At 38.8% G+C, this 22834-nt stretch overlaps 2 protein-coding genes across 18 annotated transcripts in view; both read left to right on the plus strand.

Annotated features, from left to right (window-relative positions):
- Positions 1-1838: 1838 nt before the first annotated feature.
- On the plus strand, positions 1839-8355 carry jpt2 (Jupiter microtubule associated homolog 2). Its single transcript, XM_028042660.1, has 5 exons — positions 1839-2023; positions 4184-4335; positions 4951-5102; positions 6264-6300; positions 6924-8355. The coding sequence occupies exons 1-5, from the start codon at positions 1968-1970 to the stop codon at positions 7235-7237; spliced, it is 711 nt and encodes a 236-aa protein (XP_027898461.1). The 5' UTR covers positions 1839-1967; the 3' UTR covers positions 7238-8355.
- Positions 8356-10696: 2341 nt separating this feature from the next.
- The window catches only part of mapk8ip3 (mitogen-activated protein kinase 8 interacting protein 3), a 32103-nt gene continuing 19965 nt past the window's right edge, over positions 10697-22834 (plus strand). For 10 of the 17 annotated variants that reach the window (XM_028041948.1, XM_028041954.1, XM_028041956.1 and 7 more), the window contains exons 1-6: positions 10697-11697; positions 17956-18076; positions 18293-18363; positions 19404-19495; positions 20246-20269; positions 22235-22382. In XM_028041948.1, the coding sequence (XP_027897749.1) occupies positions 11398-11697; positions 17956-18076; positions 18293-18363; positions 19404-19495; positions 20246-20269; positions 22235-22382 (756 nt within the window). In that variant the 5' untranslated portion in view covers positions 10697-11397. The remainder of the gene's footprint in view (positions 11698-17955; positions 18077-18292; positions 18364-19403; positions 19496-20245; positions 20270-22234; positions 22383-22834) is intronic. The other 7 variants (XM_028041950.1, XM_028041962.1, XM_028041963.1 and 4 more) reach the window with 5 other exon arrangements.

Consider the following 22834-nt stretch of genomic DNA (forward strand, 5'->3'; position numbering starts at 1 on the left):
GATTCTCCGTAAAGGCTCGGATCGTACGTAAACGTCGCCACCATATTGTGAGTGGCATATTCTAGCCTGTTTAAAAGAATTTTAAGTAAAACTGTTTTGTTGTCTGGTCTGTTGTTACAGTGTGAGAATAAATTATAGAATATATCATTTAAAAATAAATACTAAGGCAGTTATTTTGTAGATAAGTTTTTATTTAATCATGTTTACATGCCTAAGATCTCTGTGGCTTAGAACAATTTGTTGAAGCCCAGATGATTATGTCATGACTTTATAAGTTTCTCAGAGGTCAGTCTGCTACTTTTGAATGTCACAGAGGCACACTTGTGAATGTATTTTAAGGCAACCCAGCAAACATGCTGGTTTTTGAGCGATATTGTCTAAAAATAAGAAAATAAAATAACTAACATGTCAAGAATACCTCTATAAATCTGATTCATCCCAGAGTACAATTTCAAGATGCCTGAACATTTACAAGTTTAAAAGGGTAAGGTTGTGGAAAAATACCTAAACGTTTGACCCAAGTCACATAGTTTAAAAGACAATGCTACAAAACATTAAAGAAATTTAATTTTAAAAAAGTATTTTATGATTATGTGTCAAACTCAAATTAATGTAAGATTCCATTTTTCTGTTTACACATCTGAGACATACGGTGGCCGACAGGTGCAAATGCGCAGCAAAAGAGAAAACATGCAAACAAACAAAAAACACGCGCACAAATTAAATGCAGCAAACAAAAAGAGAGACGCAAACAAAAAAGAAGACACCCCCGAATGAAATGCAGCAAACAAAAAGAGAGACGCAAACAAAAAAGAAGACACCCCCGAATGAAATGCAGCAAACAAAAAGTGAGACGCAAACAAAAAAGAAGACACCCCCGAATGAAATGCAGCAAACAAAAGGTGTTGAAAACGGAAGTGCTCCAGACCACTAGGGGGAGTCAAAGAAAATCGAGACCGAGCCCAGAACGGTATGACTGACACAAAGTCTATCACGCTACCCATAAATTATTCTGTTATTCTATAATATTATAAAAGACGGCGTATCTGAAAAGAAATATAGTTATACGTACCTTTACTTTTTTTCAAATTTCTTTCTTTGAATCTCGCATCTGGTCCCATAGAAATGAATACTATTTTCTTTGACTCCCCCTAGTGGTCTAGAGCACTTCCGTTTTCAACACTTTTTGTTTGCTGCATTTCATTCGGGGGTGTCTTTTTTGTTTGCGTCTCTCTTTTTGTTTGCTGCATTTTATTCGCTTTTTGCTTGCCGCATTTAATTTGTGCGCGTGTTTTTTGTTTGTTTGCATGTTTTCTCTTTTGCTGCGCATTTGCACCTGTCGGCCACCGTAGAGACAGTTTAAGTACAAGTACTTTGGAAAGAATTGCTTTTCCAAGGGGAACTTGCCACTCACAATATGGCAGACACCTATATACTTACGTAAATATAAAAAAAGATATATAAGCAATTTAACGTAGGTTGTAGTGCAGGGGTGCCCAAAGTCAATCCTCGAGGACGGACTTTGGGCACCCCTGTTGTAGTGCATATGGAAAAGAGCTTTGTGACGTCATTTTCTTGAAAAACATTGGCTTCCGAAGCGAACTTGCCACTCACAATAACGGTAGACACGTATAAGTGTCGTTCCTGCAGGGTAAGGAAGCTACTGAAGCATCAACTTTTCATATATGTAAAACTTATAAAAATACAATAAGCATTTGTGTCTTAGGAAATTAGACTCCGCCAGTCGCCTACATTTTCTTCTCAGGGTGACTGAACCAAGCGAACCCTATTGCTGCTCAGTTGACCGCTGACCAATAATAACTCTCTGCGTCACAGCTGGGTGGAGTTAAATTCTTCGGGACTTTTGTTGGCTGCAGTGCAGACAGGGGGCGAAGTTATTGGTCGTCTAGGTGGCAAACTGAAGAAGTTTCCTTCTAAAATTTTGACGTAGTTCAAACAAAACCACTATGACTTCGACGAACATGTTCCAAGGATTGGGTTCTGGTGAAAAACCAAGTTCCAGGTGACTATAATGCCGTCTAACGGCTAGTTTAGCCGAAAGATAGAGGCTTATTTTGACTGTTGATAAACGTTGACGAGTAACGTTTTTCGCTTTCTTGCAACGTCACTTGCTAATTTCTTCTAACATGAGGCTGTAAATATATATTTTTTACCAGGGTAATTTTTACATAATGTAATATGACCATTTACCCAGCTACATAAATATAAGCGTTATTGTTTAAGTTAAACTCAAGAGTCAAGATAGCCTCCAAGCTAGCCTACCAGGCGTTGTCTGTCCCTGCGGAAGTGCGAAATGCTCTTCAGACTGCTCGTCTTTGTATTCACCAATAACAGCGGGGTGGTCACATTGCTCTTGTTACTCAGGAGTGTGTTTTTCTTCTTCTTTCTTTTACTATCATTCGAAAACATCAGCTATGCGGTCAACCTCACTAAACAGTCGACTGCAAGGTAGTTGTATCCTGTTTTAAAGAGATATTGCCAAACTAAAAAAAAAAATGTTTTCAAGCTTTCAGCTTTATCTCCGAGCGCATATAATCAAATAACATGTAATTTGGCTGCCCTTACAGTATGTTTGGCTGCCACATTATACAGGCAGATTACATACTGTTTATGTCCATACTTATTTTTAAAAAAACAAACAAACATTATATTGTGGCTGTTTAACCAGATCCATCCTGAAAATAACTACTCGCTACTTTTTAGGCTCAACCAGTGTAGTCTTGAAAATATAGTTTGCTTTTAGTCTTTTTTTTTTTTTTTCTTCCCCAGAGATGTATAAGTATGTGAAAGCTTTTGTGTTTCAAATCCTATTCTCCATTTCCTAAAAGACAAAAATTAATTTCTAAAGTAAATTGTTTTTTTTTTTTTAGAACTTGAGTACACATACTTTATTTTGACAACAAAAAAGGTTTAAAACAGCAGTTAGAGCGTGACATGGAGCCTGTGCTTACTTTGCACCAGTTGTTCTTGTTTTCACTGCCAACACTCTGGCACAAGAAATGGAAAATCTGGAGGTATGGCTGAGCGGTAGAACCACTTTTCAGAGATTCAACTATGAGATTTTGTGTCCTATTTCTGATCTCAAATCTTTTTTTTAAAGCTCCAACACATAAATATTACTTTTAGCTGTTCAGTTCATTTTAATATCTGTGAAGGAGAGGCTTCAAAATAGGTTTTTAGCTTTTGGGCAAACTGAAATGTTAATTCCTTTGGTAATTAAGTATTTATAGTATTATAAAAAAAACATTGATTTTTTTATTTAACCATCTCACTGGTCATCTACTAATACAATAATGCACTCCGGGTTATGGGACAGTGGTGTTTATACTAATAAAATTCAACTAAAAGCACTTGCAGGACATGCAATTTACTCTTATCCTTCTTCATTTCTAATTAAGAATATTTAACAGTTCTAATTTTCTATTTGACAAGAAAAAAGCCTTGAATTTGTAGTTTAAATAATTCATTATTAATTTATTGTAACTGTACAGGAGCCTTTTTTTGTCAAGATGGATCATTAAATATTCATATTGGGAACAGAAGCGACGTCGTCCTGTGTGTGTGAGAGAGCTTTAGCTGTTCAGCTGTTAAACATGATTAAATTATTGTTAAGAAAGGGAAGAAAAGACACAGAATTGACATTTAAACTGTTTTTAGCATTAGATTGTTGTTGTAGTTTGGTGGTCGGCATTGCTGACTGTAAATGGGATTCCCTATGTGTATTTCCTGTTGATTTACTAGATATTAGAAGTCAGAACTCAGCATGTTTAGTGATGGATAAAATTAGACTCTTCCAACGAATAAAGATGGAAACAGAACAACTTTGCTGTTCTTTATTCTCCTTCTTTTGATTATATCTGCTGGTAATTTCTTCAATATATTTGTATGTAAAGATTGAAATGATCCTTCTGCATAGCACTCTAGGTAACTATTCCACTAAGCACTAGAAATGGAAAATGTTTTTAAATTTCTAAACGCTGAAGTCTTCAATTCTAACCTTAGAGTTTTCTGAATACCTAAGCAGTCTGTTAGTTTAGAGATATAAACTTTTAACAAAAGAATAAAAAGGTTATCTGTCCTCGTTCCTTAGTGAAGGAATATTTGTATGTCTGAATGAGATAAGAGTGTAATGTAAGAGTTATTGTTTCGTTTTTCCATGCAGGGTGCTGCAGCCTCCTGGTGGCGGCTCCAGTAACCTTTTTGGTGGCTACGAAGAGGATAGCGCTCCATCAAGACGGTCTAATAAGATGGCCTCTAAAGTTTTTGCCTCACCAGAGGAGCCCCAAAATGTATCAAGACGCTCCAATCCGCCAGGTCAGCTTTGTCCAAGTCTAAAGTGTGAAAGTTGTGAGTCTGATGTGATAATGCTAGTATAAATATAGCTCCTATGTGTCTGCTCCTAACTCTCCTCTGGGTTCTGTCAAGTGTCTGATAAAACCAAATCAAATCTGAGCTCAGTCTAACTGTTGAAAACTTGTCTACATTTTGTTTTTCTGTCATTAGATTGTGCTCACAACCTGACATGAATTTGTTTCTACACCCAGATTACAGTTTAACGTTGTAACCTGAAGAAAAACTAATGGAAACATCCTTTAATGTCTGTCAGTGGATCATTTCAGATTTTTCAGCAGCTTGATGGCAGACACATTGAAGCATGTAGATTGACATTAGGTAAAATATGAAAACAAAAATAAGAAACTTTACAGTAAAGGTAAATTGACAAGATGGGGGTGGGAGAAATATCATACTCAGATTCACAGAAATGTGCAGCTGTATAAAACCATTTTCTGTCGAACATAAATAAAATCTTCTGCAAATGTAACAATCTAACTAATTTTGGTATCTAACTGTAGAGCTGTAGAGCTCAGCGTCATCCAGACTTTATTACTGCTGCAAAGTGTGACCACAGCTTGCTGTTACTTTGTGCAGGTGGGAAGAGCAGTGGGATATTCGGGGAACCCGAAGCACCATCTCGGCCACAGAGGCCAGTACCTCCAGGTGGAGCCTCCAGCAACATATTTGGGTCTGCAGAAAGCACACCTGTTGTAAGCTCCAGCCGAAGCCACCCAAACAAGCCAAAGGTAAACCAGAAGCCCACTTTTTGGTCTCTTTGATTAAAAACCTCAGTTTCTATTAAAAACATAGCATCTTTTTGTGCTTTGATTTCTCCTATTTGGCTATCATTAACTATTGATAACTTTTACTCTGACAAGATTCAGATTTTTCTCGAGGACTCTTCATTTAACTCTCCTGCAGCCCCAGAATTTATTATAGTGTTTCAGTTTTTTTAAAAGGCTACTGAAATGCAATCCTTAAAATGTCAGATTTCTCTCTAATAATTTATTTCAGAATGAGACTAGGCACCAAATAAAATGTAATTTACTATCCATGTTATTACAAAATAGTTTGTGGGTTTATGAGAGCTGATAAATGATAATAAAAAAAGAAGTTGTTGTGTGGAGATCTATAATAAATGTTGAACCTTTCATCTTTTGATCCAAAAGAAAACGTTTCAGTACTTGAAACACATGGCTGATTAATAATAATAATAATTTAAAAATAATTTTTGAAAAATCAGTTTCGCATATGACGCTATAGAACTAATGCAACTGTCTTAGGTTTGTCTCCTAAAGTTGCCTGAGCTCCTGAACCATTGATAATTTGTGGCCAGTCACAGGATTTGGTGTAAAACTGTTTTCGTTTTGCTCGGGGATCCAAGAAGAGAAACTCAGATTGAACTCGTTGTACTATCTCTTCCCTTCTTCACCACTTTGCTCCTGTCCTGATTTACTTATTTTTTTAAAAATCAGCTTTTAGTTTCATTGAAAGTTTTCACACTGCATGTAGTGGAAGTGATTGTTGTAATGGCGCCAATAAACAGAAAGTCTCTTATATTCACTTATCCAATAGCTACTTAGACTACAGTGTCACCGGAATCAGATTAATGAAAAATGAAATGTATTTTAACAAAAAGAAAGGCATAAATAACAAAGAAATCAGTTGCCCCCTCAAACATTGTTACATTTGCAGAAAATGTAATTTATGTCTGAAGTCTCCCGTCATATTTAATTTGCTTCTGGACACTACAAACTGTATTTTACTATTGCTTTGTCATGCAACACAACAGAATTGCGTTGCATGCCACCTAGTTTCACAGAGAACTTTTTTTTCCCCATCAAAATGAAACTGAATTAATCTTTTTCCCTTTTGTTATAAAATAAATGTATCTGATTTTGTTGCAGGACAATCTAAGTGTGGGACCTGAGCCTAAATCACCAGGTGAGTTAATGTTGTCGGTTTTCAAAATGTTTTTTTATATATATATATATATATATATATATATATATATATATATATAAATGCTGGAAATATTTTTGCTAAAAGACATGAATATGGAAATAAATTAGCTACAAGTCTGTCCTTGCATAAAAGGGTCATTTGTTCCCAATCCACACAGTACTCATAATTCAGTGAATGCTTTTTACTTAAATTATTAACCCAAATTTGTACATTTTTGTTACCCCATGTATATCGTTATTGGCTCTGTGTTGCATTTATTAAGAATAAATATGGTACAGCATTAGGTCACATGGAAAAGACTCTTTCTTCTTTTCAGGAATCTAAATCTTAGCAAAACTATTTATTCCACTAATCTGCTACTTATTGTAGAAACTCCCCTCTGTTTCTGAGGCAGACTTTAAACACAGTAGTGCTAAAGTCTTAGAAACAAAGATTTTTTTTCCCACTCTAGTAAGTGAAGGAAATGCCTCCCATAAGAACAGCAGGAGATGTCTGTGATCGCACCTTAGTTTCCTCTGTGTTGGACATGAAGCAGTTTTCATTTACTGTGACGCCTTGTCACTAACCATCATTTGAGAAACTTTTTTTTTTCCTCCTCTAAGCACCTGAAGCCAAAGTGAGCCAGCCAGCAGTGAAAGAGGAAGTCGCCAGCCCTGCACCTGTGCCTTCTCCAGCTCCAGCTCCTGCTCCAGCTCCTGCTCCTGCTCCTGCTCCTGCTCCTGCTCCTGCTCCAGCTCCAGCTCCAGCTAAGGAAGAGCCTCCAGCCGTCTCAGCCAGTCCGGATCCAAAACCTGCCGCAGCTGCTCCTGACGAGACAATGCCGAAGAACCACGAGCCTCATCTGGGGCCTAAGCCTCGCTCTCACAACAGGGTCCTCAATCCCCCCGGAGGAAAGTCCAGCGTGGTTTTCTACTGATGATCACACACACATCGCTTCTCCCAGTTTGTTCATCGTCTGCTTCCCTGTTGATTCTCTCATTCCTGTTCTGCACCTTCAGTGGTTAATTCATCTGTACAGCACACAAGCTGCCTGTAGATCTTTTGGTGGTGTTGTCCACATCAGATTTCTGATTTCTAGTTGTTTTTCAACTTGTTTTTGCACTTTTCTCTCTTTGTCTCAGTCCTGTCCTTTTGACTCTTCACCCCTCCTCTTCCTCCTCACTGAATCCTGCAATGATACAATCACACACAAGTCAATCAGCTAGCTAGGTATGTCCCAATCGATATGACTGTAACAGTGCTCAAATTCAGTTGTGCGGTTATTCTTGTTTGATTTTTGAGGATATGTAGATTGGATAAAAACAAATTTTCCAAATGAAATGGAGACAATTTTTATTTTTAACCTCAATGGACCTGAATTTATATTGTGGAGCTGATACTTATTAATAAACCTAATATGTAGCCTTTCAGTTAGGAGATATAGATTTTTTTTTTTCACACCAAAGTTTTGTGCAAAATGTTTCAAGAAATTTAGCGTGGTTTCAATATTTTTGACCTGTCAGATCCTTACGGTTTTTATCATTTAAATGTGTAATTAAACACCTTATTAGCTTAGCATTTGTCATCTTGTTTTAATTTACTATTGCCTAACATGTAGACAAAGCTGACATTAAAAATACGATCTGTATGGGTGCCAAAAAACCACAATCAAACAAATATGAATCCTAAGATTGACTTTTAAATGTTTCCTCAAAGTAAGTTTCATTTTGATTGTATGTGAATGTATTGTGCGGGTACTTCTCTGCTCTGTCCTCGTTGCTTGCATTATCTGAGAACATGCCTTTCTTTTGCTTGGGGGTCAGCCTCTGTTTATGTTTTAAATTAAAACGGCTGAAGACGTGTGAACTCTAAACAAGCTCGCAGCCCCATTGAGTGCAGGTGGGCTCCTCTGGTCGCCTTTTTCATCCACATCATTAAGCACAGACGAGTTATTCCGATGCCAGCCTGTCCCCTCTCTGTTCGATGTGCCTGGCAGCAAATGAGTGCAGCAGAAGAAAGGAGTCCTGTGTATTGAAATAAAACTTTTGTTTTGCATTTGAGCTTTGTTTTGTTTGCACTCCCAAGAACAGGGAAGCATCTCTTGATGACCTTGATTTCACTGAAGAGTAATTAAAATCATCTCCATCTCAATTACACTTGGGTTTGACATAAATTTGATGAATTCTTATGTTAACTTTTGATGACAGCTGAAGAAAACAACTAGTTAGGATGCATTTCATAGACTTGGGACAATGAGGCGAAGACGCTGAAGCAACAGCTGGTGTAAACCTTAGACATTGCACCATGCTGTCACGGGTGTGATGCAGAGAAAAGCAACCATTTACATTGCATCAGAGTGTCTATAGCCAAGAAACGCATGTTGTGTTTTTTAAATTTTTTTATTGACTAAACATAAGATCTCCATACAGGTAGAAAAAGTTTATTTAAAAGGGGGGGGATCTGGCATCACTAGTGAGGCAAGTTTGTTCTACCAACATTTAGAAGTTACCATCAAGACATGTTTTTCTCAGCAAAACAAAAAACAACTTGTGGCTGGCGAAAGTATTTATGTCCCTTTCCCACATTCAACAACCACAAACCTCAACGTTTTGTTTTGGGTTTTATTTTGACAGGCCAACACAAAGTAATAATTGCAAGCGAAACTGGATCGACTTGCGTCTTTGTAAGGTCGTGAAATGATCGCTGATTTCCTCCTCTGGGCTTCAGTCTGTCAGCTTCTGAAAATGAAGCTGAAGAGGAACAACGCTGCTGACTCACTGTCAGTCACAAGACTTTAACAGCGACACATTACACGAGATATTCCTGTTTTCTGTGTTTAAATAACTACCCTGGCAAGCACTTAATTGGATTGTCTACATAGCAAATCTCTAAAAAGGAAGATTCATCAATTTTATAAAATGGGTAAGTAATGTTAAAATGGTTAAGTATAAATACTGCCTGTTGTCAACTATATAAAGTGATTTATTGAAGATTTTGAAGAGTGTGTGGTCGTTATGACCAAGATTCTGGCATCACTTATTGATGCGGATACAAGTCAAGTAAAATTCCGTCAAAAACATGTGGGCTTCCGGTTTAATACTTTCAACGTAAAACTAACAGTGATAAGCAGAGGTAAAAAAGCTTTTCTTACTATTATTTCTGTAGAATCCATCTGTACATATGGTTATTTAAGTGGCCCATGTTAATAATAGATTTGTAAATCTGATACAAAAGTCTTAGTACTTCAACAGCCTTTTTCTATGTTTAAGGCGTTTTTAGATAAATATTTTTCTAATTATGTTTTTTATTAAGTGGGAAACTACAATTACAATACTTATTACTCAGTTCATAGCAACGAATGCTAATGAATAATTTCCTGTTATTTTTCTGAAATGAATTGCATAGCTTTGTTTTTTTTTTCTTCAGGAAATAAGATTAGTGCTGTACATTTTTTTCTCAAATAAGAGTAGCATTATTTTAATGTGTTTTTACTTAAGTAGAAGTAAGAAATAGTTAGACACACAAAAAAACATCCCAAGTAAAAGTAATAAGGGATTTTAAAAAAGGCTGTTGAAGAACTGGGTAACTGTTCATACCATCTCATTTAATTGTTAAAATGACTTAATTTGACAGAGGAAAACTATAAAGTTATGTGCATGCATATACAGTACAGTATAAAGTATTTGCTTGACTATATATTCAGTACATAGTCAAGATGTACTGACTATGTACGCTTCGCAATAAATCAGAATGGTACTGAAAAATGTTTTTATTTTCAAGAAAATTAGTCAATTAGACCTGTTAACTTGTTTTAGTCAGCATGAAAATAGAGAAAAAAACAGAACAGAATTAATAGGACAAAGAAATCATGTCAATCCTCAAACTGGGATAATTTAATAATTAAATGCAACCACATTTTTTTCAAAAAGAAGTGATAAATGCCTATATTTTCTGTCCCAATTAAACCATGCACACAATTGTTAAATACTCAGTGAACTCATCATTCAAACTGTGATTTGTACAGCTGAAGTTGTCGAAACAAGAAAGCTAAAAATGTTCCACTCAAACTGAGCAACACACATTCACTTCAAGAATGATATGTTTTTATGTGTGTTGATCTCCTGGGAAAACACAGGGTTGGGGTTGCATTATAGGAAAAGGTCAAAAAGTATAAATAGTTTTGAAAAAATAAATATGCCCCACTACTTAATTCTATAATTAATGAGCAAATAAGAACACGCCTGGAATATAATTAAGAACTTAAACGCAATAATGTCTTTAGAAGAAAGGTTTCTAAATCGTCCAGCAGAGGTCCACACAGACACGTCGAAGCAGCTTTTATTTTGAAATCGTACAGCTGTTTTCTCGTCCGTGTTGCTTGTCCGACTTGACTGATTGCAGACGGCGTGACGTGGGGCTGACTCGGTCAGCTGGCTCCTCCATCTGAACGGCAGGGAGAGCCTCTCCCAAAGGGAGACATCACCATCAACGCCCGACGCAGCTTCACCGGCGGCCCGCCGGAAGAGGAGAAAAACATGGGCGGAACGCGGCTATAGTGACGGATCGGGCCCCAGCGGCAGTGGGGAGACGCGGATTATTTATTCACCTATTTATTTATTTATTTATTTCCCCCGCCAGTGTAATGGCAGGGGTCCATGGCTGCGGCTGCTGAGGAGCAGGTGCAACATCATCGTCGGAGGCTTTTCGTTCCTCGGCATGGGCTGGGAAAGGGCCGAACCCCAGGCTGGATCACTCCGTGGGAGGGGGCCAAAGGCTGGGCCGCGGCTGGGGGCCAGAGCCTGCTAAGACTACAACTGATAAAAGCTCTGTGAAGATCGGCGTATTTTATCCAATATGGCCCTTTTACGGCTCAAGGTTATCCGCACACAGCAGCACGCGTAACCGGCGCATCTGCAGACCATGGAATAAGCGCTTCCTGCAGCCTGTTGGAGGAAAGACTGTAATAAAATACCCTCTATTTCCCACCCTAAGTGCCGACTGGGGTCGTAACACTGTGACAGTCCAGCCTCACAGGCCTGAACATTTTTTTTTTGGCTTCTATAGTCTTGTTTGGATAAACAGAGTGCTGCTGCCACGATGATGGAGATAGACGAGGTGGTGTACCAGGACGACTACGGCTCCGGCACCGTGATGTCGGAGCGGGTGTCGGGCCTGGCCAACAGCATCTACCGCGAGTTCGAGCGGCTCATCCACAGCTACGACGAGGAGGTGGTGAAGGAGCTGATGCCGCTGGTGGTCAACGTCCTGGAGAACCTGGACGCGGTGCTCACCGAGAACCAGGAGCACGAAGTGGAGCTGGAGCTGCTGAAGGAGGACAACGAGCAGCTCATCACCCAGTACGAGCGGGAGAAAGCGCTGCGTAAGCAGGCGGAGGAGGTGAGTAACAGACACTCCCTCATCCTCATCCTCACCTCATCAGTCACGGCCCTTCTGGAAAGGATTGGTTATTTTAAGACAGTTGGCATCAGTCTATTATTTATCAGTATACTTTATGCGCGTAGAGATTTTTTTACAGTCTTACATATGTAATAATAGATGCATTACAAGAAACAGCCTATACAGTATAGGCAGAATGTAGTTATTACTGTACAGTGACAGAGCCGGTCCATGGCATAAGCGAACCTGGTTGCTTCTGTTTGGGGCAAGCAGGGGGCCTCCACTTTGTTTACTTCACAAACAAATAGCAACAACAACAAAAACCATTATATTCTTAGTCAATAATTAACTTTTTTTTTCAATGTTGGTTTCTGATTGTCTAAAACAATTTCAAATTCTTCCTAATTTAAAGCCCATTATTTACTGTCAAAGGAACATTTAAGAAACGTTGATAGTTGTACTGCCTGTAATCAGTGGTTGTTTTTGTATAAATGGATGAACCCCTCCTCCTGCCACCACACACAATCAAACAACTAACAAAAAACAGGTTTTATGCTGTAACTTTTCAGGAACACTAAAAACTAGATATTCATTTTATAGACACATCTGTCAACATTCAGGATCAGTGTAAAAATAAACCAGTTCTTGTCTGACCTGTTGATTTTTTTTTAATTAAAAGTTTCTCAATCTGCTGCTGGTATCATTGAATAAACTATTTTATACCGTTTATCATGTAAAAATAAAGATTGCACCCACTTTCAGTAAAATGAATAAATCCAGTTGAGGTTTCAATCTAAATATTGTCATCTTAATAAAATAATGGTTTTTTTGTACCTAAAACACAACAAGATTTGGTAATTAAATTTATTTATTTTTGCCAAGATCATTTTAGTAAAAAAAAAAAAAAAATACTTTGGCCATTATTTTAAGATATGCAAGATTTTTGTAGTAGAGATTGTAGAAAGCAGATCAGACAAAAACGCAGAAAATGATCAACAATCGCCACAGGCAATAAAAAAAAACTGTTCATGAAACAGTTTTATGATACTTTGGTTCTCTTGATGCCACCCAATAGACCATGCCACCCTGGGCAGAAACCCAAACCCCTCACACTGCTGCTGACTGTAATTTTACAGGGATAGAAAGGCTTGACTAGAAGGCTGCTGTTATTCTCTGGGCTTTCCGCCATCAGAAAAGCGATATATTAGTAATATGCTTCACTTACAGAGTTCTGTCACCAGGCCTCTGGAAGTATATGCAAATATAAAATAACAGCTCTCAATATGCAAACGCAAAAGTAAAGAAACGATCGGTCTGTGGATTCTTGCAGCGGTAACTGGAGTGCAGCATCACTCAAACAAAACAGAGAAAAGCAGAAAGAGTACAGTAGCGCACATCAACATGTAAGCTATTAAATTAAAGCACATACTCCACCTCTAGGAATTTTTTAATACCCAACCATGAGACCATAAAGTGCCTTAACTGTAATTCAGCGTTTCACTGGCATCCATACAAGCATCAACTTTACTTCTAATGCGTTTCGCCGGCTCTTCTAAGAGGGTTCGTTTAACAAGTTCAGAGTGTTTTCAGTACAAAGTTGTTGAATTAAACCACTTCCGGCTGCACAACACAACATATTGTATTTGCAAATTACTAAGAAATGTCAGGGCTCCTCACTTCATTGTAAAAAAGCAACTGAAAGCAGGAAAAATGTGGAATTTTAAAAAGGTCCCAACAACTCAGAGAAGGTTTTTTTTGTTTGCTAACAGTGATGTAAATATGGGGGCTGCACAGTGGCGCAGTTGGTAGCACTGTTGCCTTGCAGCAAGAAGGTCCTGGGTTCGATTCCCGGCCGGGGTCTTTCTGCATGGAGTTTGCATGTTCTCCCTGTGCATGCGTGGGTTCTCTCCGGGTACTCCGGCTTCCTCCCACAGTCCAAAAACATGACTGTCAGGTCAATTGGTTTCTCTAAATTCTCCCTAGGTGTGAGTGTGTGTGTGAATGGCTGTTTGTCCTGTATGTCTCTGTGTTGCCCTGCGACAGACTGGCGACCTGTCCAGGGTGTACCCCGCCTCTCGCCCGGAACGTAGCTGGAGATAGGCACCAGCAACCCTCCCGACCCCATTAGGGACAAGGGTGAACAGAAAATGGATGGATGGATGTAAATATGGTGACTCACAAAGAGATTTGAGGAAACATAATAAAAACCCAGGAAATACACAGCCGAGTTGGAGTTCATCCTCCACTTTTACACATCAATTACGCAAACATATCATTTGGTATCATTTAGCAAAGACAACCGGAGGCGTACGCAAGCTAGGCTCCGGAGCTCCCAGTAATTTAAAAGCTTAGAAAACACACTACCCAGATTTTCTCTTCAAGACGCTGTTTGTTTACACCTAAAAAATGTCGGTCCAAAGAATGTAAGGCGAGTAGGCAATTAAGTTATTTACTAGTGTAAGAAAAATACGACATACATTGGAAATGTTCATAAGTAACCATGCAAACTTCAAATTAAAGCTATCCATCCATCCATTTTCTGTTCACCCTTTGTCCCTAATGGGGTCGGGAGGTGCTGGTGTCCATCTCCAGCTACGTTCCAGGCGAGAGGCGGGGTTCACCCTGGACAGGTCGCCAGTCTGTCGCAGGGCAACACAGAGACATACAGGACAAACAACCATCCACACCTAGGGAGAATTTGGAGAGACCAATTAACCTGACAGTCATGTTTTTGGACTGTGGGAGGAAGCCGGAGAACCCGGAGAGAACCCACGCATGCACAGGGAGAACATGCAAACTCCATGCAGAAAGACCCCGACCGGGAATCAAACCCAAGACCTTCTTGCTGCAAGGCAACAGCTCTACCAACTTCACCACTGTGCAGCCTAAAAATTAAAATTAAAGCTAGTACATTTTATATATCTTTTATTTTATTTTATTTTTTCTGTAAACACTTGGAGCAATGGAGCAGCTTAGGTAAGATAATGGATAAAAGGTTAAATTAAGCTCTGCTTTAGCCTGTGCATCTCCTCTGGCTCTTTGAGTTTGTGTTTCATTACTGAACTGTGTTTACCCCCCAATTTTCTTATTGCAAATGACCCAACGGAAATTATGAAATGGTAAATGTTGCTGTTTACTTTTTTAGTTTACAACTTCTCCTCATACCTTTGACCCTTTCCTTAGAGAAACTAAAGGGTCAAGCTGGTGGTCAAGTGAGGGTATCCCACATTAAATACTCATGCAACCTTGAATCGGTTCTGTCTGCTCACAAAGTCGGTGAGATAAAAAAAAAAACATAGTACCATAAGTGAGTCATTGGCAAAGGGTTCAGTGGGTCAGTGGCATCCAAAGTCAGCCTTCGAGGGTCGCTGTTTAATCCCTTCCTACTTTAACTTAACTGAATCAAACCATGGTTCACCAGCAGGGCTCTGCACATCTGGATGATCAGCTGAAGCCAGACACATTTAAAACATGTAGAACTGGATGTGGACATCTCACGCGGATCACAAGTAAAACGTTGCGGCTCTTTTAAAACACACTGAAAGAGCGATTCTGGTCAGCACGTTATTTACCAGTGCAATAGAGCGACTATCACAAAGCAACATCAAATGGTTTTATTGTGGAAGTTAAAGTCAGCAATAAATATTGGAAAGCTTTGAGTAAGATAAGCCCACAGTTTATGAGTGTCCAAATAAAGCATTTTTTTTTTCCCTTCATGGTTTTGATCGAAGAACACAATGCAATGGATAAACCGGTCGTTTTGTCTGACCGTGAGCGGCGCTCGGTGGGGGATGGGTCGACGTCCGCACGGTTGCAGTCAAGGAAATCAATAGCGCACAGAGCGCTGGCACTGTAACCCGATTTGAGCAGACAACGGGATAAAAGCAAAGAGAAAGAAACAGGCTGGAGCTTACGGAGCCACAGTTGGACTCGGGTCAAGAGACAAAAAGCTAATAAGAGAAAAAACATGTCTGGAATCTCAAAACACATTAAAACTCTCTCTTGAGTAAATGTTGGGAGGCTGGAGCAAAAAGCAGCTCAGATTACGAGGTTGTTGGGCCTCAGATGATGGAAAACAAAGACAGAACCTCGACTTGTCCATAAATCAAGACTTCCATTACCTGTTTTGAAACTAAGCTGCCATTTTTTTTTTCCTCTAATGGACTGGTCAGCTTTCACCACTGAGCATCACATGCTTTAGATAGTTTCTGTTTCAGTTTTGTTTTCTGATTTTATTCGAATTAAAAATGTTCCTCAGGTTGAATCCTAAACAAACAGGTTTGACCCGACAACAAGTCTACATGATTTCACAGCGACTATGCAGATTTCTCAGCATCCTCCCTGCTGTTGTCACTTCAGTCTCTTCACGGATTTCACACGTTATAAATAGCTGAAAATGTGACCGAACTGCATTTAAATGCACTTCGCTGTGGCTTGTCAGGGAAGTAAATTAGATCCACTCCATCATCACAAGGATTCCTGATGAATTATTCATCCAAGACCGAATGTACACAGAACCAAAGAGTTTGACTAAATAATATTTGATTTTATTTTTATCCTACTCAAGGTGATTATTTTATTCCTTTGCATATAACTGCGTCCTTTGCCAGTCTAGGGTGATGGGATGATGTTTTTTGAAATGGATGTCTCATAAAATTAAGACAGATATCCAAAATGAATACAGTTTTGGGCACAAACACAAAATAAAAAATGTTTTCAGCCTTTATCTTATAAAAAAAAATAATAATTTTAGGCCCAAGCTTTACAAATAAAAACCCGTTTTTAGGGAAAATAAGTATATTTTGTTTTAATTTTGTGATACATTTCCTTGCAAAGTTATCCATGACCTATTGAACCTTTTTTTTTTTTTACATGTAAAGCCACAAACAACAATGTCCTGATAGATTGATAGACAAACACAGACTAGCTTATAATTGTGAAGCAGACAGGAAGTGATGCATGGTTTTGAATTTTTTATTTTACTAATAAAATATGTGTTGTGCATTTACATTCCACCTCTGACAACACTTTATACTTGAAGCATAGCTTTGAATCTCATTGTAGTGTGCATGTAAGAAAAACAGATCTGTTGAAGTCACACTCTTCCACCTGAGCTGTAGATCTCTGCAGTTCCTCCAGAGTTACTATCTACCTCTTGCTACTTCTCCGATGAATCTCTCTCTGCCTGGCCAGCCAGGTCAGGTTTGCGGCTGTGCAATGCTGTTTCTATTCCTGGCGGATGTATTGAGCCTTTCTCTGTGAGATGTCAAAGTTTGGGGTAATTGTTTTCTAACCTGACCCCGCTTTAAACTTCTTTAAATTTATCTTTGTTTATCTGCTGTGGTCGTCATGGCGGCGTTTGTTTACGGATGTCTTCTGACAAACAAAACAGCTGGATTTGCAATAACATAAAATTACACATAGATGGACTTTATTTACCGATTAGAGCTACTTATAAGTGCTGGATGCTGCACTCCACACTTTTTATGTTTTTGTTTATTAAAAAAAAAAAGAAAGCCATGTTTTTAATGTGATAAAATGTGGGAAGGTTTATTGGTTATGAATACTTTTTGCAAGGCACAGTATTTAAGGAAGTATTTACCTTAAGATATATCAATAAAATCTATAAAATCAATAATTTTATATTAAATCTTTGTCAGAGCTATTTCATGTGAAGTCCTGTATCTCTGCTGCAGAAATAATTCTGGTCTCCCTGCAGTCAGAGGATTACAGCATTAAGCCTCTGTGTACTTACAGCACTGGGGGGGAAAAGGGCGGCATTGTAAACAGCTTTATGAAAAACAAAAACACAGACATGGAGGTGTGGAGCTGTGTGGCTCGCTCCGTACTGCTACACGCTGAAACAAACTGTGAAATGTCTCCAAGTGAGACAAATCAAAAGATGATAAAACCACAAAGGAATGCCTTAAAGCTGACCTAAGGGTTAATCAGATCAGTCTGCTGTGTCTCGGTAGCAAATCTGATCACTATAATACTATAAAACCCTTCACTTTTTCTTGAGTTGTATGTTTATTTATTTATGTACAGCTAAGGATGGTAGATATCTTTCATTTATGTAGACAGCTGAGTCTATTAATAGGGTAGACAAGCATAAACTTATTCCTTTATGGTAAATTATTGGTTTGCAAAGTGGTGTTTCATTTTGTTTCCTTTTTGGTAATGTCAATTTACCAAAATAAAGCAAATCTAACATTGAGTTAATGTTTTTTGTTTCATTGTGTTTCTTTACCTTTTTAGAAATTCATTGAATTTGAGGACAGTCTGGAGGCAGACAAAAAGGAGCTGCAGATGCAGGTGGAGCTTTTGGAGCTTCAGGGGAAGCAGCTGGAGCTGAAGACGAAGAACTACTCCGACCAGAGTGAGTGGACGTTCTGTCGTTTATGAAACAAACCAGGCTGCTCAAACCAGATGGGAGTTCTCAAGACGGAGCCTGGAAATAGCCTCTCCTGCTAATATAATGCATCCTGATTGGATCATTTTCAGCCTTAGATTTTTGTCGGGCACTATAGTAATAAAGAACCAGCCATTTTCATTTCATCAAAACTAGAAATTCACCTTTCCTTTTTTCTCGCAGTCACTCGTCTTGAGGAGCGTGAGGCAGAGATGAAGAAGGAGTACAATGCTCTTCATCAGCGCCACACAGAGGTAAACAACATTTATCTTTTGTTTGTGTTTATCACGTTTCTAGGCCTACACACGCAGTGCAAAAACAGAAACATTCCTTCTTTCACTCGGCATTTCAAGAACAAATTTCTTTCAGCCCAGGAAGTTTTATGTCCCCAGTCACGCGAAATTTGTTCAACAAATAAGCAGTAAATGTCACACTTACATGCAACCTTAGCAGTTAATATAAAACAAATGCAACTTCTTAATTTTTATATTTTTATTTTACTTTAATTGTTAGGTTGATCAGAGTATCTATCACAGTTTTAAATACTGATTTATAACTCACTGTTTTCTGGTTTTTAGATACAGCATCATTTCTTTCAGCCTGTGCTCAGAAGGCTTGACAGTGACCTATTTCCATCTTGCCACCATTCGGTCTCCAAAACTCACGTAAACGTAGAATTTGCTTAAAATCTACTGGATTTAAACCGAAACATCTCCTTTCATATAATGAGACAAGGATTGAGCTTTTCCGTAACAAACACTTTATGGAGATTGACATAATTATGAATGTGGGTAAAAAAAAAAGCAAGTTCTGCACATTGTACAGTGTAAGAGCTGTCATGCTGTGGGCCAGTCTCTGTTCCAAAAGCCTTGTAAACCTTTTTAGTAAGCATGTTTAAAAGATCATCAGCTAAATCGCAACACAAATATCCAGGTCACGTAATATTTAATAAAGGTATACATAATAATTTAAATTTTGTGTAAATAAAATGATTTTTATTCATTATTTGTTTCTATTTTTAGTTTCCCGTTGCATAAAAATAACTTCCATTATAATATACAGTACAGACCAAAGGTTTGGACACAATTGTGTGTCCAAACGTTTGGTCTGTACTGTAAATAATTGTATTTACCTATTTATTTTTACATTTTAACCTACAAACTGCAAATGCCAACCCTAATTGTCACTGTAGAATATATAGTAAAGCAAATTCCTTTCTATTGGTCTCTTTTCATAACGGATCTAAAGCTTAAGTTTCGTTACTGTTCTGAAAGTAAAGTGTGTCGCTCCCCAGATGATCCAGACGTACGTAGAGCACATAGAGCGGTCCAAACTGCAGCAACCAGGGGGTAACAGCCAATCAGAAGGCCCCGGCTGTGGACGAACGTGAGTAGACGTCGTCTCGCACTTCGGCTCGTCACTCTGTCATTCACTGATGTGTTGATTCGACATGTAACTCTCACGCTGTCTTGTTGGAAGTGTTTTACGTTGTGTTCTGGACATATCAGGGGTTTTTTGTTGCTGTTTTCATCTGTGTGTCGCCATCGTGTGTTGTGGAGAACAACTCCTCTGTCGCACTGATACAGATCAGAGGCAGTGAGCCAAAAATGGATAGCGGCGTTTTGGGAAATCATTGGAAGATAGAAAAGTTTGGTACTCATTTATCAGCTTGCAGCGCTGAGCGCAACACCGCCTCAGGGCGTGAGGGAAAACCAGGAGCAGGACATCTGGAGCAGCTTCACTTAAAATGCTGCATATTAGGTTTTTTTCAGCGTCATTTCTCAGACGCTGAGAAATGTTGCATCTCAACGTTTCTCACTTTTGGAGTGAGAAATGTTTGGAGTGAGAAATGCCGGTCTCCATCAACACTTGATGGAGCCCGGCGTTGCACTGTGAACCCCACTGAGGTTTTGCAGACAGCATTATTTAGGAACTAGAGGAAAAGCTGCTGCAGTGAAACCCCCACTAGTAAACTGCTTCTAATGAGAGGAAACTGAAAAAATTCAACGGAACCGCGATCTAAGGATTTACGTGTGTGTTTCTGTGCGTCATCATGGCACCGTCTCCTGTCTTTCACTAATCTGTCTGTCTTGTCTGTCCTGCTGGCTTTTGCTCTCTGTGCTGCTGTTTGCACAGTCATCGCCACACATGGAGGAAAAGGTAAATCCAACCTGGTGCCATAGCTGCCCTCTCCCCCGCTTCCCTCGGCTGCATCCTGTGACCTGACCTGCTTGGAGTCGAAACCAAGATTCTCCCTTCTTTTTGCCTTTTTTCTGATGAAATCAAAAGGTGTCATGTGGAAGTTTGAGCACCTGAAGTCAAAATGTCTGTCTCTGTAAAATAAAAACGATTCAGTCAGATCACGTCTCGATTAAAAAGTTTTACAATTTTGATATTTTTATTAACTGATAATTATTTGATGGAGGTTTTTCAAAAGGCCATTCTTTAGGCCACGACATAAACCTTCATCTTATGTCTCTCCTTTTTTTTATATAAATTGTGATTTCTTTGTACATTTTTTGATCCTGTTTTAGATTTAAATCCTTTATGTTGACTGACAACCAGTCATGGGGCTTTGAGCTGTTTATTGCGATCAACAGCCAAAATCATGATTTTTTTCCTCTTTATTATTCCTCTTTAGTTGTTAAATTAGTCGTCCTTTTCATAAAATGCATTTTTATTATCCTCCTTTCATTACTATTCTCAGAACGTGAGCGTGAGAATAGTAACAACCTAGTTTTGTTAGTAACAGTGAAACAATATTGACATGGAGTGCACAGACCTTTGCATGCCGCTTGTAAAAAAAACAACTTCCCTTATGCATTTGCTGCGTTATTAATGCTTGTAAAAACGACTTAAAATCATGAATATGCTGACTTTGTATTCTAAAACCAAATTTTAAAAGTAAGGAATGCATTAAGCATCATGTTCAGAGTTTTTTTCCTAATCTACCTTCTCCTCTTTATCCTTCATGTTTTTGTCCTATTTTGTCTTCTTGCCTGCCATCTTTGTCTGCTGTCGCTCGTGGTTTATCTTAAATGACACAATTTGAGTTTGATCAACAAAGTTGGCTGTTGAGCCTCGAGTTAATTCAGTAGGTTACATTTTTGCTTAACGTTATTAAGGTGGAGAACTGTTTAAGCTGAATTATTGATTGAATTAGACTCAGGGGAGATGCATTCATAACACTAGACATATTTAAGTTTAGTTAAACTTCCGTTCTCAAAATGTTGAATTGCTCCTTTAAATGAGCCAGATTTGAACAGTGATTACTGCGAGAGGCTGTTTATTGTTTGCATTAGCTGATCATTGAGTCTCTTCCATCTGAGGGCATGCCAAACGACACCCAGTCCTTGAATATGATCAAGATCTAGTGCTTTGCAAAAGTATTAAAACTTTAATTTTTCTTTTTTTTACATCTTGCCTCATTACAACCACAAATGTATGCAACTGAAACAAAAAAGCTCCAAATAACTGTGAGGTAAAACACAACTGATGACAAATGTTGTTAAAATAATAGAACTGAAAAGTCTGACAATCATTTACACTTAGTTTTCTGAACTAGTTTTCTGAAGTGAGAATCTGAGTCAAATCTTAAATTTTTTTTAGTTAAGAGTATATGTGTCAAACTTACAGCCTACAGGCCGAAACTGGCCTGCTGTGGCAATGTTTGTTCCCCCTGGACCTCAGGATGCCGCAGAAATACAACTTCAAGATAGCAGTCAGATCAAAACAGCCTTTATTTCTATAGAAATAAATCAGTGTGAAAAGATGTTCAATATTATTTTGTCTTAAGAAGTACAAATTGAGTCTAGAGAAAGCTAGCTCTCTATTTCATTAACAGTTTGTTAACGAGATTTACCGATACATTCGGGCAACAATAACATTGTTGTGGCCCAAAATGAAAATGAAAATGAGTTTCATGTGGTAAATAGAAATGCAAGCCACACTTTTCAGACTTTATATTTATGCATTGTTTTGTGCCAACGACACACCTTGAAGTTTGTGGTTGTAACGTGGCGAACTTTGACGTAGGCAGACTGCTTTTGCTAGGCGTCGTGGCAACCAACACAGTCTCACATGACTCTCCACCCCTCTCTCTCTCTCTTCCCCTTCCACCCGCAGCAAAGCGGAGCGCCCGCCGTCGCTGAGCCTGTACCCTGGTGGCGAGGGCATGGTACGTGGGGGTCACGGGGGGGCTAGGATGATGCCCGGGACAGACATCTGGCAGGTCAGCGAGCTCGGCCATTCCACCTTCAGCTCCGCCTCTCAGGTGGGACAGACGGGGAGGGAGGGGGGACGCCCTGTCCTCGTCCACAGCTCCCTGTCAACAGCCGGGGAAGTGGAGGACGGAGGGGCTGGCATCACTGCTGCGCTCTCACCACTCCTCCCACGCCTGCTTGTGTCACTCATAGAGAAACAAAGGTTTTCAACCACATCAGCCACGAATCCAATCCGCTCCTTTAAAATCTAATTTGTATGTTTATGAACATTGACTCAAGCATGCAGGGATCACGATTATTTGGGTCGTTTTTGTGCAGTTTTTTTTTTTTTGTAACTGTGATTATTTTACTGTGGGGCTTCCACCGTGTGTCGTCGTGCTACGCCTTTCGTACACATGTAGTCATTTTTTTAATGCTTTTAATTTAAAAGTTTGTGATTGTTATGTTTGTTTGACTGCAAGAGAAACTAAAAGTCCTTAAAGATAGTCCTTAATGTTCTAAG

The sequence above is a fragment of the Xiphophorus couchianus genome, chromosome 16 (assembly GCF_001444195.1).
Source record: "Xiphophorus couchianus chromosome 16, X_couchianus-1.0, whole genome shotgun sequence".
NCBI lineage: Eukaryota > Metazoa > Chordata > Actinopteri > Cyprinodontiformes > Poeciliidae > Xiphophorus > Xiphophorus couchianus.